At 42.5% G+C, this 27,950-nt stretch overlaps 1 protein-coding gene across 3 annotated transcripts in view; it reads right to left on the reverse strand.

Moving 5' to 3' along the window:
- The window catches only part of LOC115197471 (transcriptional enhancer factor TEF-1-like), a 108,661-nt gene that overhangs the window by 57,137 nt on the left and 23,574 nt on the right, over nucleotides 1-27,950 (reverse strand). For 2 of the 3 annotated variants that reach the window (XM_029759031.1, XM_029759029.1), the window contains exon 3: nucleotides 10,957-11,197. In XM_029759031.1, the coding sequence (XP_029614891.1) occupies nucleotides 10,957-11,158 (202 nt within the window). In that variant the 5' untranslated portion in view covers nucleotides 11,159-11,197. Of the gene's footprint in view, nucleotides 1-10,956; nucleotides 11,198-27,539; nucleotides 27,647-27,950 lie in introns of those variants that run through there. The other variant, XM_029759030.1, reaches the window with a different exon arrangement.

Here is a 27,950-nt window from a genome sequence, read left to right on the forward strand (position 1 = left end):
AAGCATTCCTACCCTTGCACACCAATAGCCATTAATACAAATTTAAAAAAAAACAGTGGAGGTCTTGATTATCTTTCTCTTCCAATAACAATGTATTTAATATGAAAGTACAGTCTTTGTTACAGTACAGCAGCAGGCATCTCCATCTCTTCTGTCAGTGTCCCTGATTCAGGGTTGGAAAGGTAAAGGTTTCAACCAACACCACAATACACCCAGACCATTATAATGCTTCTCTAGGGCACAACACAAACAGTTTTGTTGCCTTACAATTCTCCATACATTTCCAGAGCACTTGTAATTTTAATTTTACACGCCTTCAATAAAACTCCCTGACCTCCATTGTGCATAGTCAGTAACCTGCCTTTCTAACAAGACAAAGTCATGTCGCACCACTAAGGTCGTAAAATAACTGATCACAGCTCGCCTACCTAAAATTACCCTTCCAAAACATTTAACACCAGAAAAGACAACTCCCCTCTACTCAAAATACAGCTGAACTATTGACTTATTTTACACAAAGCCTGTGCATCCATTTAGATCAGAGTAGTAAAAAGACATTGATAAGTGCAACTTCAGTGTGTTTCCATCCTTTGTTGAAGATAACATGTGTAGATCGCACTATTTTCTCTCTCAAAGCATTATCTTGGCTCTCTAAGAAGCAGGATAAATTGTATGGGAAGTATGTAAAGTTTACAGAGAGGAGAACTCTGTGGAGCTGTTCCTCAAGGTGAGCCTTTCCCACAATGTCATACAGGTCCATGCCATGGAGAATGAGTGGCTCAGTGTCAATACCAACTCTGCCCGCACCACAGAGCTACTGTACTGTAGAGAGCAAGCTGGCATGGGCATCGACTGACAGACAGGCAGACCACTAGCTGTTTGTAACACGACTTTAAACAATCTCTTTGAGACTCGAGGACATTACAGAAACGCAACTTAAGCTGCTAGCATTTATAGTTGTATTTTTACTAATACAGCACCAGGCCACAATTATAAATGCTAGAAGCAGAAGTTGAGGCGCTGTACTGTACCCATCATAGAGTGAAGCATACTGTAATGTTACATGTTACTGTAGCTCCATGACGTTGTATGTACCATACTGGGAGGACAGCCTGAAGGAGACCCCAGGAAGACCCAGGCCACCCCAGCATGTTTCACCATTACCCTGAGGGCACGAGGACTGTATGTCTTCTCATACTGGGCATGCTGGCAGCTTGGATGCACAGGATCTTATCCACAATAGCTAGAAGGTAGAGATGAGATATTCTCATGTAAACCAAATCAATGCTCACCAGTACACAGTTTCCAAACCCTCGTTTATAAACCGTTTTAATCATTTTAATTGAGCTATTTGTTGGTGACAGTGTCAATGCACTGGATTTTACATTTTAAATATCTCAGAACTTAAAAAGGGCCAAATCCAGTCACTACCTGCACCTCAGTCACTACCTGTTCCAGAAGCAGAGGGGGTAAATGGCCATGTCACTAATGGTGCTAGCTACATACTCCAACCTGCCTCTGCTCTGATCTCTCCTCCAGCTAAACCATGCTGGGATTTTTGGCCTGGCCAACAGAGTGACAGCAGATTGCTATGGTCTAATGGTGATGAGGCATCAAGACAGGCCTCTCCACCCTCAGGATAAATGGTGGCAGAATGGAACCACAGCAGAGTCCTATCTGCTCCTCATCTAACCCAGCAGGAGACTGTCAATACTATTTAAAAACACAGATTTCTCTCTGGAGTTAATCGCTCTGACAAAAGAAGTGCAATGTGGCCTCTGGTGATGATGTCAGGAAAATGTCCCATTCTTCTCTGAATTGGATTACACTGTGGTGTGGTCGATAACGTCACAGACAACATGCATTAATACAGCATGTGGAGGAGGTATATGTGTTGTGATCAGTCAGCCCCTAGCAGTCCTAGGGTTCCTCAGAGACTCCCCCCAGCCATTCCCCTCAGCCCCAGTAATCCCTTCCCCAGCCACCCCCCCAGTTCCAGTCACCTCCCTAGCCCCAGTGACTCCCCCAGCCCGTCACTCCCCTCCCAGCCCCAGTTAACCCCCCCCCGCCACAGTCACCCGCCCCCCAGCCCCAGTCAATAAACATTGTTTAGAGTAAAACGGCAGTTGCTATAGAGACAGTTACTAATTAACTGCATTGAGCGGAGGGAGCAGAGGGCTGAAGAGAGGCACTCAGGAGGACCGGAACCTCGCTCTGCCTCACTCCGCCTCCTCTAGTGAGCAATCTAGGTCGCTCTGCGTCATTCCTCCAGTCTCTCAATGATCAGATTCCAACGCCACACAACACGGTACCGCAACGTACCTCGTCAAACAATGTCTCATGTCATGAGAGCTCAATCACTGTCTGTTGTCTCATAAGGATGCGACCCGGCAGACAGCAAAAGGAAGTTATTGGATCCAGGCCATCTGTGTGGTTCCAGCACTAACTAATGCAAACCATTGAATTTCTATCAACCAACCCACTTAAATCAGCCTAGAGCACCTCTCTGTTTGGGGGATGAGAGGGAGGGCTCACAGCATAGTGATCGTCAACAGGATTTAAAGGCAATGATCCCGTGTTAACGGAGACTGGATTCACGGTAAACGCTGCATATGTCGGCTCAATTGGAAATTACCTTTAAATTTCTATTGTGCAATCTGTAACGCTTCAGCGATACAGATTGAATTAGAGCCCTAAAGTGCCCTTAAGTGTTTTAAATGTTTTTTGAGTAAAATCCCAGAGAGATCATTCTTATGTCTACAGATGGTAAACAAACAAGCAACTGAGTCTAGAATATATCCAATACTGAGGACCTCTGCCCTACCCTGTTCTGATCCCACGCAATAAATCACAACCCTGAAGCAGTTGTGCAAAATTCAATAAACAAAAACTCAAACACGAAGTAGATTACTCTATTTGACTCCATTGTGTGTCAAGAGCCTCAGAAACAACCTGAATACATTATACAGCACAGCATGCATCACTGTTGAATTATACACAACAACGAATAGAAGTACACACACTTATAACCAGCAGAAGTTCACAAAAATCTCCCAAAAGTGCCACAGTGCTGTTAATTCTGAAATTAAAAATGTTTCTGGTTTCTCCATATCTTACATAAGATGTCTGACTCAGTAAGAGGCCGGAGTTTGAAACAGACTGTGAGCTTGGGTAGTGAGGTCACATGAGACCAGTGGCAACGAACCATATAGATTCTTCAAAGTAGCCACCCTTTGCCTTGATGACAGCTTTGCACACTCTTGGCATTCTCTCAACCAGCTTTATGAGGAATGCTTTTCCAACAGTCTTGAAGGAGTTACCATATCTACTGATCACTTGTTGGCTGCTTTTCCTTCACTCCGAGGTCCAACTCATCCCAAACCATCTCAATTGGATTGAGGTCGGGTGATTGTGGAGGCCAGGTCATCTGATGCAGTACGCCATCACTCTCCTTGGTCAAATAGACCTTACACAGCCTGGAGGTGTGTGTTGGGTCATTGTCCTGTTGAAAACCAAATAATAGTCCCACTAAGCGCCAACCAGATGGGATGGTGTATCACTGCAGAATGCTGTGGTAGCCATGATGGTTTAGTGTGCCTTGAATTCGAAATAAATCACTGACAGTATCACCAGCAAAGCACCCCCAAACCATCACACCTCCTCCTTCATGCTTCAGGGTGGGAACCACACATGCGGGGACCATCCATTCACCTACTCTTCGTCTCACAAAGACATGGCGGTTGGAACCAAAAATCTCAAATCTGGACTCAACAGACCAACGGACAGATTTCCACCGGTCTAATGTCCATTGCTCATGTTTCTTGGCCAAAGCAAGTCTCTTCTTATTATTGGTGTCCTTTAGTAGTGGTTTCTTTGCAGTAAGTCAACCATGAAGGCCTGATTCACGCAGTCTCCTCTGAACAGTTGATGTTGAGATGTGTCTGTTAATTGGGCTGCATTTATTTGGGCTGCAATTTCTGAGGTGCAGTTAACTCTAATGAACTTATCCTCTGCAGCAGAGGTAACTCTGGGTCTTCCTTTCCTGTGACGGTCCTCATGAGAGACAGTTTCATCATAGTGCTTGATGGTTTTTGCGACTGCAATTGAAGAAACTTTCAAAGTTCTTGAAATATTTCGGATTGACTGACCTTCATGTCTTAAAGTAATGATGGACTGTCGTTTCTCTTTGCTTATTTGAGTTGATCTTGCCATAATATGGACTTGGTCTTTTACCAAATAGGGCTATCTTCTGAATACCACACCTACCTTGTCACAACACAACTGATTTGCTGAAATGCATTAAAAAGGAAAAGAAATCCACAAATGTACTTTTAACAAGGCACACCTGTTAATTGAAATGCATTCCAGGTGACTACCTCATGAAACTGGTTGAGAGAATGCCAAGAGTGTGCAAAGCTGTCATCAAGGCAAAGGGTGGCTACTTTGAAGAATCTTAAATATATAAAATAACACTTTTTTTGGTTTCTACAGTCATGGCCAAAAGTTTTGAGAATGACACAAATATACATTTTCACAAAGTTTGCTGCTTCAGTGTCTTTAGATATTTTTGTCAGATGTTACTATGGAATACTGAAGTATAATTACAAGCATTTCATAAGTGTCAAAGGCTTTTATTGACAATTACATGAAGTTGATGCAAAGAGACAATATTTGCAGGGTTGACCCTTCTTTTTCAAGACCTCTGCAATCCGCCCTGGCATGCTGTCAATTAACTTCTGGGCCACATCCTGACTGATGGCAGCCCATTCTTGCATAATCAATGCTTGGAGTTTGTCAGAATTTGTGGGTTTTTGTTTGTCCACCCGCCTCTCGAGGATTGACCACAAGTTCTCAATGGGATTAAGGTCTGGGGAGTTTCCTGGCCATGGACCCAAAATATTGATGTTTTGTTCCCCGAGCCACTTAGTTATCACTTTTGCCTTATGGCAAGGTGCTCCATAATGCTGGAAAAGGCATTGTTTGTCAGCAAACTGTTCCTGGATGGTTGGGAGAAGTTGCTCTCGGAGGAAGTGTTGGTACTATTCTTTATTCATGGCTGTATTCTTGGGCAAAATTGTGAGTGAGCCCACTCTCTTGGCTGAGAAGCAACCCCACACATGAATGGTCTCAGGATGCTTTACTGTTGGCATGACACAGGACTGATAGTAGCGCTCACCTCGTCTTCTCCGGACAAGCTTTTTTCCGGATGCCCCAAACAATCGGAAAAGGGATTCATCAGAGAAAATGACTTTACCCCAGTCATCAGCAGTCCAATCCCTGTATCTTTTGCAGAATATCAGTCTGGCCCTGATGTTTTTCCTGGAGAGAATTGGCTTCTTTGCTGCCCTTCTTGACACCAGGCCACCCTCCAAAAGTCTTCACCTCACTGTGCGTGCAGATGCACTCACACCTGCCTGCTGTCATTCCTGAGCCAGCTCTGTACTGCTGGTGCCCCGATCCCGCAGCTGAATCGACTTTAGGAGACGATCCTGGCGCTTGCTGGACTCTCTTTGGCACCCTGAAGCCTTCTTCACAACAATTGAACCACTCTTTTTGAAGTTCTTGATGATCCGATAAATGGTTGTTTTAGGTGCAATTTTACTGGCAGCAATATCCTTGCCTGTGAAGCCCTTTTCGTGCAAAGCAATGATGACGGCACGTGTTTCCTTGCAGGTAACCATGCTTGACAGAGGAAGAACAACGATTCCAAGCACAACCCTCCTTTTGAAGCTTCCAGTCTGTTATTCAAACTCAATCAGCATGACAGAGTGATCTCCAGCCTTGTCCTAGTCAACACTCACACCTGTGTTAACGAGAGTCACTGACATGATGTCAGCTGGTCCTTTTGTGGCAGGGCTGAAATGCAGTGGAAATGTTTTTGGGGGGGATTCAGTTCATTTGCATGGGAAAGAGGGACTTTGCAATTAATAGCAATTCATCTGATCACTCTTCATAACATTCTGGAGTATAAGCAAATTGCCATCATACAAAATGAGGCAGCAGACTTTGTGAAAATTAATATTTGTGTCATTCTCAAAACTTTTGGCCACGACTGTACATGATTATTTCATAGTGTTGATGTCTTCACTATTATTCTGAAATGTAGCAAATAGTAAAAATAAAGAAAAACCCTGGAATGAGTAGGTTACCAAACTTTTGACTGGTACTGTATATATATTTTTTGCCTGTTATGTTGGCATTAATACGTGTCACATATCAGTCTGCAAACAATGTAAAAAAAAAATATATATATATATATATCATTGAGTTAATAGAGTCGCATTTGCTTTCTTGACTAAGGCAGCTCCAAAACGCAGGTTTCAGCCTAGCCCAGTGCTTTCTGTGGTGGTGGGGCAGCCAGCGGAATATACAGAGCATAGGGGTTGGTAATGTTCTCTAGTTGCGCCATGATTGGCTCAGTGTTCTGTCAATAATGGGGACACTACATCACCTTAAAACCTACGGGTAGAGCTCGAAAATTCAAGCCCCTTGGCTGCTGCCATAGATTTACATTAGAAGTGCCCATCCAAGAAGGCTCAAGGTCATTGGCCACAGACAAAATGATGCAAAATCACGTTATATCTACCGTAACATTGATTGGACATCATACTTTCAAAATCTTAGCTAGCAAGCTAGACAAGCTGTCATTATCATGACTGAAGACGACAATCTTCTGGCAAATCCTTTTCAATCCTTGTCATATGAAGAGAAATTATGGATAAAACGTATCGGTGCTCATCGGCCATAAGCATTACACAACAAGTTGGAAATCATAAATTCAACAATGAGTGGTTTGGAAGGAATCAGTGACTAACTGCAAGCGTTGCAAAGCAATCACTAGCCTGCTATTCAGTGGAGTGGGTGTGTGGTCCAAGTCTGGGTTTAACGGTCTCTTTTCCAAGCTTAAAAGGATAAACATTCACATGCAACACCATTGGCCATAAAAGGTTGAATACATTGGCCATGCTGTCAATCCAGCATGACTTCTTCCGCGTTCAAAACAACTGGAAACTCGGAACTAGGAAATCTCATACTTCAGTGAGTTCAAGACAACTGGGAACTGAAAAAAACAAGTTTTTTTGCAATCATTGTAAGCCTGCCAGACACACACTATATGATACATTTATTAAACATAAGAATGAGTGTGAGTTTTTGTCACAACCCGGCTCATGGGAAGTGACAAAGAGCTCTTATAGGACCAGGGCTCAAATAGTAATATATTAATAATCAATCATTTTGCTCTTTATTTAACCATCTACATATAAAAGCTTATTTGTCATCGAAAATTGTGAATAACTCACCACAGGTTAATGAGAAGGGTGTGCTTGAAAGGATGCACATAACTCTGCAATGTTGGGTTGTATTGGAGAGTCTCAGTCTTAAATCATTTTCCACACACGGTCTGTGCCTATATTTAGTTTTCATACTAGTGAGGGCCGAGAATCCACTCTCACATAGGTACGTGGTTGCAAAAGGTATCAGTGTCTTAACGGCACGATTTGCCAAGGCAGTGGCTTCTGATTAAATTCAATTTTCACAGAACCGCTTGCTGCAATTTCAATGAGGCTCTCTTGTTCAGATATCGGTAAGTGGACTGGAGGCAGGGCAGGAAAGGGATAATGAATCCAGTTGTTTGTGTCATCTGTGTTGGGAAAGTACCTGCGTAATTGCACACCAAACTCACTCAGGTGCTTCGCTATATCACATTTGACATTGTCTGTAAGCTTGAGTTCATTTGTACACAAAAAAATCATACAATGATGGAAAGACCTGTGTGTTGTCCTTGTTAATGCAGACAGAGAAGAGCCCCTATAATCCTAGATTTAGATCATTCATGCGAGAAAAAACATCACCCAGATAGGCCAGTCATGTGAGAAACTCGTCATCATGCAAGCGGTCAGACAAATGAAAATTATGGTCAGTAAAGAAAACTTGAAGCTTGTTTCTCAATTTAAAAATAAGTGTCAATACTTTGCTTCTTGATAACCAGCGCACTTCTGTATCTTGTAAAAGCATTACATGGTTTCTGCTCATATCATTGCATAGTGCAGAAAATACAGTGGTGGAAAAAAGTATTTGATCCCCTGCTGATTTTGTACGTTTGCCCACTTACAAAGAAATTATCAGTCTATAATTTTAATGGTAGGTTAATTTGAACAGTGAGAGACAGAATAAGAACAAAAAAATCCATAAAAACGCATGTAAAAATGTCATTAAATGATTTGCATTTTAAATGAGGGAAATAAGTATTTGACCCCTCTGCAAAACATGACTTAGTACTTGGTGGCAAAACCCTTGTTGGCAATCACAGAGGTCAGACGTTTCTTGTAGTTGGCCACCAGGTTTGCACACATCTCAGGAGGGATTTTGTCCCACTCCTCTTTGCAGATCTTCTCCAAATCATTAAGGTTTCGAGGCTAATGTTTGGCAACTCGAACCTTCAGCTCCCTCCACAGATTTTCTATGGGATTAAGGTCTGGAGACTGGCTAGGCCACTCCAGGATCTTAATGTGCGTCTTCTTGAGCCACTCCTTTGTTGCCTTGGCCGTGTGTTTTGGGTCATTGTCATGCTGGAATACCTATCCACGACCCATTTTCAATGCCCTGGCTGAGGGAAGGAGGTTCTCATCCAAGATTTGACAGTACATGGCCCCGTCAAATGATGCGGTGAAGTTGTCCTGTCCCCTTAGCAGAAAAACACCCCCAAAGCATAATGTTTCCACCTCCATGTTTGACGGTGGAGATGGTGTTCTTGGGGTCATAGGCAGCATTCCTCCTCCTCCAAACACGGCGAGTTGAGTTGATGCCAAAGAGCTCCATTTTGGCCTCATCTGACCACAACACTTTCACCAGTTGTCCTCTGAATCATTCAGATGTTCATTGGCAAACTTTAGACGGGCATGTATATGTATTCTTGAGCAGGGGGACCTTGCGTGCGCTGCAGGGTTTCAGTCCTTCACGGCGTAGTGTGTTACCAATAGTTTTCTTGGTGACTATGGTCCCAGCTGCCTTGAGATCATTGACAAGATCCTCCCATGTAGTTCTGGGCTGATTCCTTACCATTCTCATGATCATTGCAACTCCACGAGGTGAGATCTTGCATGGAGCCCCAGGCCGAGGGATATTGACAGTTCTTTTGTGTTTCTTCCATTTGCGAATAATCGCACCAAATGTTGTCACCTTCTCACCAAGCTGCTTGGCGATGGTCTTGTAGCCCATTCCAGCCTTGTGTAGGTCTACAATCTTGTCCCTGACATCCTTGGAGAGCTCTTTGGTCTTGGCCATGGTGGAGAGTTTGGAATCTGATTTATTGGTTGCTTCTGTGGACAGGTGTCTTTTTTACAGGTAACAAGCTGTGGTTAGGAGCACTCCCTTTAAGAGTGTTCTCCTAATCTCTGCTCGTTACCTGTATAAAAGACACCTGGGAGCCAGAAATCTTTCTGATTGAGAGGGGGTCAAATACTTATTTCCCTCATTAAAATGCAAATCAATTTATAACATTTTTCACATGCGTTTTTCTGGATATTTTTGTTGTTACTCTGTCTCTCACTGTTCAAATAAACCTACCATTAAAATTATAGACTGATCCTTCCTTTATCAGTGGGCAAACGTACAAAATCAGCAGGGGATCAAATACTTTCCCCCCCCCCCCCACTGTACATGAGAGTTCAGGGGCCTTGATTTAACAAAGTTAGCGATTTTCACTGTAGTGTCCAAAACATATTTCAAGGCGTCGGGAGTAACTGCTTGCAAGCGCGTTACCACTCCACTATGTCTCCCTGTCATGGCTTTTACACCATCAATACAGACACCAACATGAGCAGCAGCTACGTTTGGCTACATATGGACCATTGTTGTAATTTCCGTGAGAAAGTAATGGTCAATGTGATTGGATGTTAATTATTTGACTAGGCTACCTGTATTTGACATTGTGGTGTTATTTCGCTGAACACTAGATGGTTTCATTTTATTTTTGGGAGTGAAACGAGGCTACTCAGGCGAGAAAAAAACCTGGAAAATAGAAATGGACTGTTTGAAAATGTTAAAATTTTTTATTTTTTAAAGAATAGTGAATCTCATATTTACATGGCGTACCCCGACGGCATTGCGCGTGCCCTGTACACAGTTTGGGAGTACCTGTTATAGTGCAATTCATGTATTGTTTAGTGTTGTGGCTTTGCTGGCATGCATCTAAAACATTTTATTTTTTGCCCCAACAAGATTTACATGCTAAAATCACCACAGCATGAGAGCTAATCTTATTCCCAGACACTTCTGCCCAAATGCTCGAAGAGTCTGGTGGACCTACTTGTCAAACTTGGCCTTCATTAGCCAATACAGAAAGATCAAGAGAATCTCCCGGCGCATAGGCATTGGCTTAATCTACCAACCAATCATCTGCCGTAACACCTTCCCCCCTAACCCTCACCATACCTCACAGTCATGAGATTCACAGAAATGTAATTATGACAAATACTTCACTCAGTAGGTCACTCCCATAGAATTCACTCAGTAGTCACCTCCCACTAAGGCCTACTTTGAATCATTGATATCCGAGGCTTATGTGCGCTGTGCGAAATAGCCTGGGGACGAGGTTACATGAGAGCAGACAGAAGAGAGGGAGAGTGAGGGAGTGTGTGTGTGTGAGAAACAGGGGTAGGGGGAGAGTGTACGGCGCAGCTGGTGGCAGACATACGACCATCTGCTCCCCACTAATGGTTCACACTAGCTTTAGTTCTAAACCCCTGCCTCCCTCCTGTAGCACTCAAGGCCTCCAGCAGAGAGTGACTGGTCACATCTCTCACTAACTTCCAGAAACACTGTACAGTATATGTGTTCCTTCTAATAATTCTAACTAAATATAGCTCCCACATTCTCCACTTCTGTGAACAATAGCGCAGTTCTAACAGCCTTCGTTGGAGTTCTTCTCCTCCTCCTTCCTCGTAGCCTACTCACCATACATCTTTCCCTCGTCTGAGAGGATAATTTTCCTGCGCCCACAGGGGGGGTAGATGGCCAGCGCCTCCTGGAAGCTCTGTTCGATGTCGGGGCTCCACACCCCCTCGGGGTCCCCGTCCATGCCCTTGTCGGCCTCGTCGCTCATCCTCTCCATGTCGTCTGCAGGGCTCTCGCTTCCGCTCCAGCTGCTATGGTCCATGGTGGCGGTGCGCTCGTCCAAGCCCAGGCCCTGAGCACACTAGGGGGAGAACATGGAGAGGAGCAGTGGAACAGACAGAGACAGTCAGTCAGTTAGTTAAAGAGCAGAATGTAAACAAATGATTTATATACACACACTAGATGACTAATAGATGGTGCTGTGTTGAAGCCACCGTGCCTCCATCTTGGCACTCCCTCAACATTGTAATTTCTTTGGGGCAAACTATAGAAATGCATTTATTAAGGTCTACATTTGTTTTTGCCACACATATTATATTACAGATACCTTAATGCATACTTTTAAACGATATTATGTGAACTAAACATAAAAATAAAATAAAACATTTAATATTTTCCCATGTAACTGGTTGAATCTGTGTTTGAAATTCACTGCTCGACTAAGGGACCTTACAGATAATTGTATGGGTGGGGTACAGAGATGAGGTAGTCATTCAAAAGTCAATATTTAACACTATGATTGCACACAGTCCATGCAACTTATTATGTGACTTGTTAAGCAAATTTTTACTCCTGAACGTATTTAGACTTGCCATAACAAAGGGGTTGAATACTTATTGACTCAAGACATTTCAGCTTTTCATTTTAATTTAAATTGTTACAATTTCAAAAAGCATAATTCCACTTTGACATTATGGGGTGTTGTGTGTAGGCCAGTGACAATCTAATCCATTATAAATTCAGGCTGTAACACAACAAAACGTGGAAAAAGTCAAGGTGTGTGAATACTTTCTGAAGGCACTGCATATGTGAATGCAGTGGCTTGCGAAAGTATTCACCCCCTTGGCTAGACAATCTGGACCCTCTCTTTCTAAAATGATCTGCCGAAATTGTTGCAACCCCTATTACTAGCCTGTTCAACCTCTCTTTCGTATCGTCTGAGATTCCCAAAGATTGGAAAGCTGCTGAGGTCATCCCCCTCTTTAAAGGGGTAGACACTCTAGACCCAAACTGCTACAGACCTATATCTATCCTACCCTGCATCTCTAAGGTCTTCGAAAGCCAAGTTAACAAACAGATTACCGACCATTTTGAATCACACCGTACCTTCTCCGGTATGCAATCTGGTTTCAGAGCTGGTCATGGGTGCACCTCAGCCACGCTCAAGGTCCTTAACGATATCATAACCGCCATCGATAAGAGACATTACTGTGCAGCTGTATTCATCGACCTGGCCAAGGCTTCGACTCTGACAATCACCACATTCTTATTGGCAGACTCAACAGCCTTGGTTTCTCAAATGATTGCCTCGCCTGGTTCACCAACTACTTCTCTGATAGAGTTCAGTGTGTCAAATCGGAGGGCCTGTTATCCGGACCTCTGGCAGTCTCTATGGGGGTGCCACAGGGTTGAATTCTTGTGACGACTCTCTTCTCTGTATACATCAATGATGTCGCTCTTGCTGCTGGTGATTCTCTGATCCACCTCTACGCAGACGACACCATTCTGTATACTTCTGGCCCTTCTTTGGACACTGTGTTAACTAACCTCCAGACGAGCTTCAATGCCATACAACTCTCCTTCTGTGGCCTCCAACTGCTCTTACACGCAAATAAAACTAAATGCATGCTATTCAACCGATCATTGCCCACACCTGCCCGCCCATCCAGCATCACTACTCTGGACGGCTCTGACTTAGAATACGTGGATAACTACAAATACCTGGGTGTCTGTCTAGATTGTAAACTCTCCTTCCAGACTCATATTAAGCATCTCCAATACAAAATTAAATCTAGAATTGGCTTCCTATGTCGCAACAAAGCATCCATCACTCATGCTGCCAAACATACCCTCGTAAATCTGACCATCCTACCGATCCTCGACTTCGGCGATGTCGTCTATAAAATAGCCTCCTACACTCTACTCAACAAACTGGATGCAGTCTATCACAGTGCCATCCGTTTTGTCACCAAAGCCACATACACTACCCACCATTGCGACCTATACGCTCTCGTTGGCTGGCCCTCACTTCATACTCGTCGCCAAACCCACTGGCTACAGGTTATCTAGAAGTCTCTGCTAGGTAAAGCCCCGCCTTATCTCAGCTCGATGGTCACCATAGCAGCACCCACTCGTAGCACTCGCTCCAGCAGGTATATCTCACTGGTCACCCCCAAAGCCAATTCCTCTTTTGGTCGCCTTTCCTTCCAGTTCTCTGCTGCCAATGACTGGAACGAACTGCAAAAATCTCTGAAGCTGGAGATTCCCATCTCCCTCACTAGCTTTAAGCACCAGCTGTCAGAGCAGCTCACAGATCTCTGCACCTGTTCATAGCCCATCTGTATACAGCCCATCTATCTACCTCATCCCCATACTGTATTTATTCATTTATTCTTCTCCTTTTGCACCCCAGTATCTCTACTTGCACATCCATCTTTTGCACATTTACCATTCCAGTGTTTAATTGCCATATTGTAATTACTTTGTCACCATGGCCTATTTATTGCCCTAATTCCCTTATTTTACCTAATTCGCACTCACTGTATATAGACTTTTTTTCTACTGAATTATTGACTGTATGTTTTGTTCATTCCATGTGTAACTCTGTGTTGTATGTGTCTAACTGCTATGCTTTATCTTGGCCAGGTCACAGTTGCAAATGAGAACTTGTTCTCAACTAGCCTACCTGGTTAAATAAAGGTGAAAAAAATTAATAAATCCACAACCTGGAATTAAAATAGATTTTTTGGGGGTTTGTATCATTTGATTTACACAACATGTGTATCACTTTGAAGATGCAAAATATTTTTTATTTTGAAACAAACAAGAAATAAGACAATAAAACAGAAAACTTGAGCGTGTATAACTATCCAAAATTCCTGACAGTCAACTTAGTGTATGTTAACTTCTGACCCATTGGAATTGTGATACAGTGAATTATAAGTGAAATAATCTGTCTGTAAACAATTGTTGGAAAATGACTTGTGTCATGCACAAAGTAGATGTCCTAACCGACTTGCCAAACTATAGTTTGTTAACAAGAAATTTGTGGAGTGGTTGAAAAACAAGTTTTAATGACTCCTACCTAAGTGTATGTAAACTTCCAACTTCAACAGTATCTACCCGTCTTTCAGTCAGAGGACTGCATGACCAAAGCTTACAGACTTACAGATCAACCCAGCTCCTATCACAGAGAAAGAGAGGGAGGGAGAGTGAGAAAAACTGTCACCATTCAGTCATGGAAGCCAACAGTAAATACCCTGTTGAACATAGCCAATCAGAGATTATGATTCACAGCTAATTCACAAGGGACATGTGCCAGCATGGCACTGCCTGGTTGGCATTACTCACCCTGGCCCAGGAGTAGTCCATTGTGGCAACAGGGATCCATCAATCTAATATTATTTGTCACATGCTTCGTAAACAATAAGTGTAGACTAACAGAGAAATGCTTACTTATGGGTCCTTTTCCAAGATTGCAGAGTTCAGATAAAGGTAACAAACAAACAAAATGGAAATAGTGACACAAGGAATAAATACAAATTTACATGGCTATATATACAGGGATTACCAGTACCGAGTCAATGTGCAGGGGTACAAGGTAATGGAGGTACAGTTGAATTTGGAAGTTTACATACACTTAGGATGGAGTCATTAAAACTAGTTTTCCAACCACTCCACAAATTTCTTGTTAACAAACTATAGTTTTGGCAAGTCGGTTAGGAATTCTACTTGTGCATGACACAAGTCATTTTTCCAACAATTGTTTACAGACAGATTATTTGACTTATAATTCACTGTATCACAATTCTAGTGGGTCAGAAGTTTACATACACTAAGAGGCCACTGCTCCAAAACCGCCATAAAAAAGTCAGACTACGGTTTGCAACTGCACATGGAAACAAAGATCGTACTTTTTGGAGAAATGTCCTCTGGTCTGATGAAACAAAAATAGAACTGTTTGGCCATAATGACCATTGTTACGTTTGGAGGAAAAAGGGGGAGGCTTGCAAGCCGAAGAACACCATCCCAACCGTGAGGCACGGGGTGGCAGCATCATGTTGCGGGGGTGCTTTGCTGCAGGAGGGACTGGTGCACTTCACAAAATAGATGGCATCATGAGGCAGGAAAATTTTGTGGATATATTGAAGCAACATCTCAAGCCATCAGTCAGGAAGTTAAAGCTTGGTCGCAAATGGGTCTTCCAAATGCACAATGACCCCAAGCATATTTCCAAAGTTGTGGCAAAATGGCTTAAGGACAACAAAGTCAAGGTATTGGAGTGGCCATCACAAAGCCCTGACCTCCATCCTGTAGAAAATGTGTGGGCAGAACTGAAAATGTGTGTGCGAGCAAGGATGCCTACAAACCTGACTCATTTACACCAGCTCTGTCAGGAGGAATGGGCCACAATTCACCCAACATATTGTGGGAAGCTTGTGGAAGGCTTCCCGAAACGTTTGACCCAAGTTAAACAATTTAAAGGCAATGCTACCAAATACTAATTGAGTGTATGTAAACGTCTGACCCACTGGGAATGTGATGAAAGAAATAAAAGCTGAAATAAATCACTCTCTACTATTATTCTGACATTTCGCATTCTTAAAATGAAGTGGTGATCCTAATTGACCTAAGACAGCGAATTTGTACTGGATTAAATGTCAGGAATTGTGGAAAACTGAGTTTAAATGTATTTGGCTATGGTGTATGTCTGAACTAGGAAAGACCTTGTACTCAGACACATCCATTACTTTTTATTGTATTTTGTCATTATTGACTCGAATGGTACTTTCAAAGGGTGGGTGGAGGGGGGGCATTGGACACCATACATGATCGGCATTGGCTGTGAATGACAATAAAAGCACATTGTTATTTTAGCAGAACACTGCTACAGTATTATATGAAGGGTGGTTTATTTTACATGGAACGGTAACACCTGAAAGTTATAACATTTTGTTTAGAAATATGTTTAAGTTCAGAAATTGCATTTTTCTCATATTACTCTGTAGGCTACACAGTATGAGAAGAGTGCCATCCTCCTGCATCTCATATCTGTCTATAGTTATTGAACTCTGCCTGCTGGACCCAAGAGGCAAACTGTCATATCTAGGATGGAGTGTCATGACCTCCATCTAACCTGCCAGCTGATTGTACAGTCGTGGCTAAAAGTTTTGAGAATGACACAAATATTAATTTTCACAAAGTTTGCTGCTTCAGTATCTTTAGATATTTTTGTCAGATGTTACTATGGAATACTGAAGTATAATTACAAGCATTTCATAAGTGTCAAAGGCTTTTATTGACAATTACATGAAGTTGATGCAAAGAGTCAATATTTGCAGGGTTGACCCTTCTTTTTCAAGACCTCTGCAATCCGCCCTGGCATGCTGTCAATTAACTTCTGGGCCACATCCTGACTGATGGCAGCCCATTCTTGCATAATCAATGCTTAGAGTTTGTCAGAATTTGTGGGGTTTTGTTTGTCCACCCGCCTCTCGAGGATTGACCACAAGTTCTCAATGGGATTAAGGTCTGGGGAGTTTCCTGGCCATGGACCCAAAATATTGATGTTTTGTTCCCCGAGCCACTTAGTTATCACTTTTGCCTTATGGCAAGGTGCTCCATAATGCTGGAAAAGGCATTGTTCGTCACCAAACTGTTCCTGGATGGTAGGGAGAAGTTGCTCTCGGAGGAAGTGTTGGTACCATTCTTTATTCATGGCTGTACTCTTAGGCAAAATTGTAAGTGAGCCCACTCCCTTGGCTGAGAAGCAACCCCACACATGAATGGTCTCAGGATGCTTTACTGTTGGCATGACACAGGACTGATGGTAGCGCTCACCTTGTCTTTTCCGGACAAGATTTTTTCCGGATGCGCCAAACAATCGGAAAGGGGATTCATCAAAGAAAATTACTTTACCCCAGTCCTCAGCAGTCCAATCCCTGTACCTTTTGCAGAATATCAGTCTGTCCCTGATGTTTTTCCTGGAGGTAAGTGGCTTCTTTGCTGCCCTTCTTGACACCATGCCATCCTCCAAAAGTCTTTGCCTCACTGTGCGTGCAGATGCACTCACACCTGCCTGCTGCCATTCCTGAGCCAGCTCTGTACTGGTGGTGCCCCGATCCCGCAGCTGAATCAACTTTAGGAGACGGTCCTGGCGCTTGCTGGACTTTCTTGGGCGCCCTGAAGCCTTCTTCACAACAATTGAACCACTCTCCTTGAAGTTCTTGATGATCCGATAAATGGTTCATTTAGGTGCAATCTTACTGGCAAGCAATATCCTTGCTGTGAAGCCCTTTTTGTGCAAAGCAATGATGACGGTACGTGTTTCCTTGCAGGTAACCATGCTTGACAGAGGAAGAACAATGATTCCAAGCATCACCCTCCTTTTGAAGCTTCCAGTCTGTTATTCAAACTCAATCAGCATGACAGAGTGATCTCCAGCCTTGTCCTCGTCAACACTCACACCTGTGTTAACGACAGAATCACTGACATGTCAGTTGGTCCTTTTGTGGCAGGGCTGAAATGCAGTGGAAATGTTTTTTGGGGATTCAGTTCATTTGCATGGGAAAGAGGGACTTTGCAATTAATTGCAATTCATCTGATCACTCTTCATAACATTCTGGAGTATATGCAAATTGCATCATACAAACTGAGGCAGCAAACTTTGTGAAAATTAATATTTGTGTCATTCTCAAAACTTTTGGCCACGAATGTACAGGTCCATAACCTGTAAAATATTACATAGATGGGACTTCATCACCTACTGGAGACTTGAAGACAAGACCTCACCTAGAGAGCTGTGCATATCAATGTGTTAGACAGCTAAATCCTTATATTTGGGCAAATAGACCATAGGAATATACATTCCATTCTAGTTCTGGTTAGACAGCTGAAGTTGTACTCTACACACAACTTATTTTGATTTGTTAGGTAACGTGAAGGCATACTGTCTTTATAAGCCCATCAATATGATGTTTAATGCAGAAAATGTGTTGTCTTTGTAACATAATTTAACAGATAAATATCAGCTAGATTGGATTGCCAGCTGCAGCTATCACCAAGCTATACTAGCTAGCTTCTGTCAGGTTGGCTAAACACAATGTCAGCGCAGGCATTAGCCTAGAAATAGAACTGAATTAGCTGACCATCTTGAGATGGCGAGTCAGTCAGTAGCGGAAAAGTCATCAACTTCAAAACTTTATTCTCTCTATAGCAAAGCTAGTTTAGCTAACCTCACTGTACTCACTATTGCACTTGTTTGTTGTGATTGAATGACAAAGACAAACCCAAAAAACACCCACATTAAACCACACCCCCAAGACAATGCTCGTTTGCCTTCAGTCATGTCCGCTAGTATTTCTCATTGATGAAAAATGTGTGCAATCGCCATTTAATAAGCATGGGGATTATTCCAATCAACATTTCTCCTCATTACTGTGTATGGCTGGATGGATCGTTACTGCTGTATACACCTGGTGAGAGAATAATGGGATCTAATCCCAAAACAAACATGCGGATACAATAAAAAGGCTATAAAATAAAATGGTGGAAGGAAGGCACAAGCCGAGCTAATAGAAGAGAGACCTTGGGAAGCATTAATCCACACCATCTGCCATCAACTTGGAAACCACTATCAGAGTCAGTCACTACTCAAAGGCAGTCTGTCAGGGTTGTCAACCAAGCTCTTTAATCTTGCTGAGGTTAATCTGGCTGGGGTTCATATAGGGAGATCGCTGTACAAAGGCTTCATGGAGCTCCAGAAATACATGTTTTTTGCGACTAGTTTCAGGAAACTAGGTGTATGTTGCCCGTCACTACCTCACAGGAGTGCCATTTGAATGTATACATTTTTTTTATTTATTTTTATCAAAATGATTTTTTTTGTTGCAGAAATGCCTTCTGGATCATGTGAACTTTCATGTGCCTTAATAACAAAGTTGTGAGCCATTGGTAAATACGAATAAAATTGTTAAATTAGGAACCTAGTTGTTTAGCCATGGAAAAAGCCAGCAACCTTCCCGCTAGCCATGATTGGTAAATAATAAGTGGGCTGGACATGCCTGGTGTAACGGTCGTCGTATGGAGTAGACCAAGGCGCAGCGGGTTGAGTGCTCATATTTACTTTTATTGAGACACTTAATAAGAAAACAAATGACCGATAAACAGTCTTGCAGGCTAAACACAGCAGTGCAAAAACAACTTCCCACAAAAGACAGGTGAAAAAAGGGCTACCTAAGTATGACTCCCAATCAGCAACAACGATGTACAGCTGTTCCTGATTGAGAGCAATACCAGGCCAACAAAGAAATACACAACATAGAAAAAACATAGAAATACAAAACATAGAACAATACCCAAAAACCCCGGAACACATAAAACAAACACCCCCTGCCACGTCCTGACCAAACTACAATAACAAATAACCCCTTTACTGGTCAGGACGTGACACCTGGACATGAGTTTGGATTGGTCTGCCATGTAGCACACTTCTGTCTATAACATGAGCTGGTCAATATGTGTAGATAATCCTTTCTAATATATTTTGAAATATATCACGTAGTAGGACAGCATAAGTGTTGCTCTCCACTTTCTGGAGGACCCAGTTTTGAAATCAGTGGAATTAGAGTATGATAGCTAAGGAGATGGAGAAAAGTCTGGGATTTGATTGCAAATATGCAGACAGAGTTGAAAAGAGAACACACAGAAGGCTGTTGTATAAAACACGTCTCTGGATTACATCTTCAAACTAAGGGCAACCATGGCATCCGTGACAGAGGGAGAAGTGTCCATCCATGTATACGGGTAAGATATTACACGTTTCTAATTTTGTCAGAAAGTATTTTTCATTTCAAGTTAAAGTGTACTGTTAGCTAGCTGGCTAGCTAGCTAACATTAGCTGGCTGGCTAGCTAGCTAACGTTACGTGTATGATCTGTGTAGTAATATTATTTGTATCTCAGAGCCATTTGCATTGCTAGTTATAGCCTCATGTTAGCCAGCTAACATTGAACCTGGTTGGTTTGCTACCTGCAGATTCATGCAGGGTAGTAACGTTATGGTTCATTGTTTAGCTAGCTAGCTAGCTAGCTACATGTCTAAACAAAAGACTCCACTATGCAAGTAACTATTTCAATAGAATGTTTATGATGTCACTGCGATAACTGTCGATAGACGTAGCTGGTAAATTCGCTCTGGCTATCTACTCCGATTTCAGAGCACTTTCGTCTGAGTATGCCAGAGTGCAGAATAACTGACGAATTTACGAATGCTCAACACCCGTTGAATATGGCCGGTGTCAGAAAATGTTGGCAAAAAAGTGCAATTAAATTGGTGCCAGCAGCACAGTTGCAGAGACCAACGCTCTGGATAACCAGTTCTGCTATGGTGAGTAAAATGGTCAGTGAGCTGTTCTCTCATTTGTGTCTGGAAGTAGCTAGCCAACGTTAGCCAGTTAGTTTGGGTGCTTGACTGCTGCTGTTAGGTCAGAACACTTGGATCAACCCTACTCACTCCTCGGCCAGAGCGTTCAGTGTGCGCTCTAAATGCTCTGAGAGCGAAATGCTCTGAATTTACGAATGGACAATCTGACAACGCTCTGAGTTTAGGAACGCCCAGAGCACACTCCGGCACTCCATACTAAATTTACAAACACACCCGTAGTATAAACCAGCCTGTAAGTCTTGAAATATTTGGTTGTTTAGTACATAGCCTCACATGTGAATCCTTAAAGAGATGGGTGGGGCTAAAGCTTAAGAGGGTGTGAACGATGCTGAATGGGTGTAGACAAAGAAGAGCTCTCCAGTAGGTGTACCAAAACATTGGGCCATTTTCTCAAAAGTGAGGTTACAAATTTATCATCTTTCAAAGCAGAATTACTTTCCCATTGTTCCTCAACTGCAGTGTATGATATACAATTTTCTAGCTCTGAGTATCTACTTTTATCCAAAGTAAAAAACTACAAATTCTAATTTTGCTAAATAAAACCGAATTGAGCCGGTCGGTCACATATTCACAATGTCCTATTCAAAATGGCATCAATGTCACTTTCACGTCTGAATATAGTTACTACCCCAATTCTCATCGACGGGACTGTAATGGAGCAGGTTGAGAGCTTCAAGTTCCTTGGTGTCCACATCATCAACAAACTAGAATGGTCCAAACTCACCAAGACAGTCGTGAAGAGGGCACGACAAAGCCTATTCCCCCTCAGGGAACTAAAAAGATTTGGCATTGGTCCTGAGATCCTCAAAAGGTTCTACAGCTGCAACATTGAACGCATCCTGACTGATTGCATCACTGCCTGGTACAGCAATTGTTCGGCCTCCGACCGCAAGGCACTACAGAGGGTAGTGCGAACGACCCATTACATCACTGAGGCCAAGCTTCCTGCCATTCAGGACCTCTATACCAGGCGGTGTCAGAGGAAGGCCATACAAATTGTCAAAGACTCCAGCAACCCTAGTCATAGACTGTTCTCTCTGCTACCGCACGGCAAGCAGTACCGGAGCGCCAAGTCTATTTCCAAGAGGCTTCTAAACAGCTTCTAACCCAAGCCATAAGACCTGAACATCTAGTCAAATGGCTACCCATACTATTTGCCTTGCCCCCCCCCCTCCCTCTTTACACCACTGCTACTCTCTGTTGTCATCTATGCAAAGTCATTTTAATAACTCTACCTACATGTACATACTACCTCTACTAACCGGTACCCCCGCACATTGACTCTGTACCGGTACCCCCCTGTATATAGTCTCGCTATTGTTATTTTACTGCTGCTCTTTAATTACTTGTTACTTCTATCTCTTATTCTTATCCATATTTTTTTTTAAACTGCATTGTTGGTTAGGGGCTCGTAAGTAAGCATTTCACTGTAACATGACCTGTTGTATTCGGCGCATGTGACTAATACAATTTGATTTGATCTACACTGATTGAAGTGGCTTTCTGGAGATGGCCACACAGCTGCCCCCCTCCCCTCCTTCTCATCCAGTTGCCGAGCAGCAGTTGCCTTCTTCTCAAACAAGATCCTATTCATGTAGCACGCTTTGTGGTAAAGAGCAACTATAGCAGTAACATGTTTCCTCTAGAATGTCAGTACACTAGAGGATCTTGTGTGTGTGTGTGTGTGTGTGTGTGTGTGTGTGTGTGTGTGTGTGTGTGTGTGTGTGTGTGTGTGTGTGTGTGTGTGTGTGCATGCGTGTGTGTGCGTGGGTGTGTGTGATTGATAGGGGTGGGGGCTGCTGTTAAAGAATCTCCCACAGAGTAGGCGTAGCTTTGACTCAATTAGTTTGTGTGCCGAGTGCTGACACGGCACAACTAACTCCTGCTATTGGTGGGGATGGAAAACGTTCCATTCCAATCACTAAATGAGTGGTCTTTTATTTCTCTCCCCCTGACAGAATTATGAACGGAGTTAGTAAATCACTTACCGCAGATAAATAAGGGTTATCAGATGTTGAATTAATCATTTAAAATACCTTCTCCTTTCGTTAGTTTAACATAGTAGCATGATTTGAGGAGTAAATGGCAGAGATAGTGGGAGAGGATTCAATAAGGTAAACAAAGAATAATGTTAACTTAAAGGGACTCTTTTGGCATTTCAGAATCTGTCGGCAGATATATTTATGGAAAGGACAACAGTGACACTCAGAAGCGTTTTGGAGATGCCTAGCTACAATACTCCTCACTGCCCAGCAGGTTTTTCTCCACACTCCCACAAGTGTCTTTCCCAGAACCCATCTCTCTAGGAAGTAGAAAGAGGCTTACCGCATCTAACGTGATAAAATATTAAGCTCTTTCCTGTGGCACAGCAACACGCATATGTGGTAAATACTGTACTGTACATATGTGTGTGGCAACCATAGACATACATATTCACAGCCAACCAAAGTTCAAAATATAGGCATTTAGGAACACACAACGATGACTGCCTATGTTGTTCATTCTAAACCATAAAAATAATTATATGTTTTGTATAATATATGAGTAACATATGCATTTAATACTCATTCTAAATGAGAATTAGTGTGTGACACAGGGATGTTTTCTGTAATAAGTAAATCCCTCCAGATCAGCATTGTGGTGTTGAATTGGCAAAGAACAGAATCCTATGAGAGTAGTCACGTCACTGTAATGAAAACTGCATAATTAACTCATCTGTTGGGTTTAAATGTATCACTTCCTTAATCTGCATCCAGAGCCTTGATTATTTCCAGTTCGTGTGGGCCGGTGGGAAAGCCCCCCTCGCAGACAAATACATCCCACCCACACCTCATTCCCATTTCTCAATGATTTAAACCTGATCCAAAATGAAAGAGGAATCTGGAACAATACTTAGGGCCTATTTCATCAAACTGGTAACCTGATTTCTAGCATACACCAACTATGCTTTTTATGAGCAACAAGAGGGCAAGTTTTTATAAGTCTGATGATATGTTTCTCAATGTTAACATTTTTGCTGAGTTTTCAATATCATAGTAGAAGAGTGTATAAATGGTTGAGCTCTTCCTGTGAGAAAAAAACTAAACAGTAAGAAGAGAATCTGGATTTACTCATTTGGGTCTGATGTTTGGACATGGTTGCTCTGTTATGTTGCGATGGTACACAATGCGGGGCAATGTCTCAGCTCAAACAGTCTTTCTGCTCCACTGATTCTGTACTAATGCAGGGGAGGAGGGAGGGAGGGAGGGGGGCAAGGGGAGCCAGAATGTTGTGATTGGTACAAATTGGCCGTGCTAGATGCTGGAGTGGGACTGCTTGTCCGAGGCCCCAGTGGCAGATGGGAGAGGGAGATTATTCATGCAGCAATATACTGTGGTTATACATACACTGCACTTCATCCTCCAGGCAGGGACAGGGACAGGGACAGGGACAGGGACAGGGACAGGGACAGCCTTCCAAACAAACACCATGACATGAATGCGATTCCACAGAAACAGGGCGCATACATCCACACCGGGCAGCCGTCTCGCTCTGTCATTCTCTCCCTTGTCTGCTCTAATTCCAGCTCTTCTGGGGCTACCTCGATGTATGTGCAGGGAAATAAGGAGGCCGCCAGACAGTGTGTTGTAATGATATGTATGAGTGTTTGCATCACCAGGGGGTTGTGGTGCTAGGGGGTTGATCATGTTACCGCTGTAACAGTAAACAAACACAAGCAGCAGTGTGGTCCTGACTGAGATGTTCTCTCCCTTGGAAGCTGCATCCATCTAAAGTGAAGCCAAAACACAAAACACTGCCTCCATGGCATCCAATCTTCTGCAATTTCTGGGAAGCTGTTCCCCACAAGGGCAGTGTGAAAACACTTCAACACAACATTACTAAATGGACATGGCCATGCCTGAAATGATGTATAGAGGGATGTTTCTCTATTAATCTGCCCATTGAACAGGAGTTGGACTCCCGAAAGAAATAGGGCTTTAAAAAAAAAAAGTATCCATATAAACACACAAAGATGGCAGTTACAAAGCCTGTACATATTTCTGTGAACACCACTGACAAGGTTATTCATAATACAATTTTGCATTTTGTAATTATGAAATGAGACGTACGTGCATAAATAAGTACAGATTTAATACAAAAGGGTTAATTATCTACAAGAGGCTACAAACAAAGGATGTTCTTAGATCTTTTCCAACATATTACAAGCAAGCGTTCAGAAAAAATGCTTTTATCCCATGCTATTCAGTCCATTTCTACTGATAACATGAATTACTTATGCACCGCTATTAGTTTATGCGTCTATCATAAGGCTGGAAATTCAATTAGGAATGACCTGACAATCCCTTCTTTCATGCTTTTCTCTGTCAGATATATCTTTGCATTTCAATAGCATGATGCATCAGTGAAAGAGTGTGCCCATCTTGTTCAGTGTGCCATTACAGCACTGGGCTAAGTGAGACATGGCTCCTTTATCTCTCTGGGGAGGCCTCAGCACAATGCCATTATTTCAATATCCCTCCACCTGAACGGGTCTATTTACTACCCTACTATGCCATTACACTGTACACATCCTTTGTTGCCTTCATAATTGGAGAAATGGAGAGGAGAGGATGCAAAAGCCGGAATATTTCTGAAACGCTGACTTCTGCCTCCTCATCCAAGTCCTGTGGATTGCACTGCATTTGATGCAATTGGAGTTACACTACATTCATAACAAGATGTGGGACCTAATCCTATGACATTTTTTTAATTTAATGTCTGACTGATAGGAGCGTGCCCTCCTTCTTCCAACACCTGACAGAGAGAGACGTCCTCATTGCCAGAAGAGACTGGTTCTCAGTGAGCACAGCTGGATGAAGCTCCAGTCCATTCACAGCTCCAAATGACATGCCAAATGATAACACCATCCTTAGAGGTGCAGCTCTCGGCTTCTGCCGCAACACCACAAAGACCACTAACCAACCCCCCAGTCCTAACCAGGTTGCTCTGTCCTGTAAGACAGCAGTAACAAGGTCAGTGATGTGGCAGAGGACTGTTGCAACACTTCTTAATAAGACAGACACAGGCGGAGACCCAGGCTATTCACAGATGTTCTGAGGTTTCTACTGAATACAAAACACACTGGCTAATTATCACTGACTGTGAGAGGAAATCAAAATGTCAGCCCATTCAACAGTTACCTAAGTCTGAGCAGATTACTACATACCACAACCCCCCTGACTGCACACCATGGAAATGCTCTTACTGGTGACATAAAGAGAGGGAGACGTAGGAACATGCGCCTCCCAGGGTTTAAAAAGGGCTGGAGTTATGACCCTGCATGTTATAACATAATACAAGAAGGCTGCACACCCTAATGCAGGTCACTCTAAAGACTAATCAATTTAAGTGAATTTGACTAATATTAAACGTAGTATGTAGCTTCTTTTTGGAGTCTGACATCAATCATTGTCTATCTAGAGCTAAACTGAATTCCACCACGATGAGTCATTCAGTTCAAGTTCAGTCAATACAGATTACTAGTGACACCTTCAGATACATTTATTGTATGCTGGAAAACTGGGAACAAGAACATTAAATAGAAACCTTGTCTTAATTTTGTGTTAAATATTCAATGTAAAGATTGATTTAAAATAAATCTGACTATCACACATTCCTGAACCATTTCATTCTAATAATTGAAACGGGTGTATACAAAAATATTATTATTTTCGTTCATCATACAATATTATTTGAAATCTGTAATAGCAAACCACACAGAACAATTTCAATGTTCTTACTTATTGCTACACCATGATGCAAAACACTGTGCCGCTGCATTTCCTTCAAAAACAAACCTAACACACAAATGGGAAATCAATTTTGACTGCATTAAAGCAAAAACATGTCGCTGTTTCCAGGCAACAACTTAATTTATGAATGGTTCTTGAAAGAATTATGTAAAAACAGAACATTTTGTTGAGGGAAAATAATATTCCGTTATAAAAAGCAACAGCCATAGTTGATCCACTTGTGCTCACACGATCCATGTATGTGTCATGTCTATAGTTCCATCTACAGTTCTGAACTGTTGACAATGTCCAGCTATCGGGCTCTGAAGTGATCAGTAAACCCAAGCTAACCTGGCAGCATAGTAACTCTTTCAGGATTCAGGCCCAGTCAGACAGCTACAGTAACAGGCTAGTTCACTACATGAGGAGAGGAGAGCGTGTGTGTGTCTCCCCTCCAGCAGTGTCATCTCATCCTACCCACGTGCTAATGACTTGGAGGTGAAACACAACCCTCTGGAAACTTTTGTTTGCTGTCCAACTGCCAGCCAGTGCAGATTTCCATTGGAGTGGTTCAAGTGAGGCTCGTCTCTGAACTATGGAGGAGTCAACAGCAATACTATAGTACTGTACACTGAGTGTACAAAACATTTGCTCTTTCTATGACATACATAGACTGACCAGGTGAATCCAGGTGAAAGATATGATCCCTTATTAAAATCAGTGTAGATGAAGGGGAGGAGACAGGTTAAAGGATTTTTAAGCCTTGAGACAATTGAGGCTGTTCTGAGAGAAAAGGGGGTGCAATTAAATATTAGGAAGGTGTATCTGGTAACATTTTTCCTGTGACAGGTACATTTGCTACAGCATAGCCTATATTATTAAACACAACAAGACTGATGGAACAGATCAAGACATTTAGTTTAAAATGTTGCTAAACTATTATTTCTTCAAATTATAAATTAAGCAATGTGCACACAGCAATACGTGAGAATGTTCCAAAATGTAGGTAGCCGGAAAATACCATTCTAAGGTACACCACGTGCCAGTGGTTTGTATGACAGAGATATAAATAAATATCTGTTAAGCATTTTGAAAGATGAGAGATCTAAAGATGCAACAACTAGGATGTTACGCAGAATGCTAATTAGGCTAATCATTCATTGATCATGCGAGACATTGATTAAGCTAAACTTTATTAAAAGATACTGACTGGTGTTCTGATCCACGCTCCAAGCTTCCATGAGATAGTTTGACAGTTTGTGAAGGAATTCTTCAGTTGTGCAAACCCACAGTTTCATCAGCTGTCTGGGTGGCTGGTCTCAGACGATCGCGCAGGTGAAGAAGCCGGATGTGGAGGTCCTGGGCTGGCATGGTTACACGGGGTCTGTGGTTGTGAGGCTGGCTGGACGCACGCCAAATTCTCTAAAATGACATTGGAGGCGGCTTATGGTAGAGAAATTAACATGACATTTTCTTGCAACAGCTCTGGTAGACATTCCTGCAGTCAGCATGCCAATTGTACGCTCCCTCAAAACTTGAGACATATGTGGTATTGTGTTGTGACAAAACTGCACATTTTAGAGTGGCGTTTTATTGTCTTCAGCCCAAGGTGCACCTGTGT

Source organism: Salmo trutta, chromosome 7 (genome assembly GCF_901001165.1).
Source record: "Salmo trutta chromosome 7, fSalTru1.1, whole genome shotgun sequence".
Lineage (NCBI taxonomy): Eukaryota > Metazoa > Chordata > Actinopteri > Salmoniformes > Salmonidae > Salmo > Salmo trutta.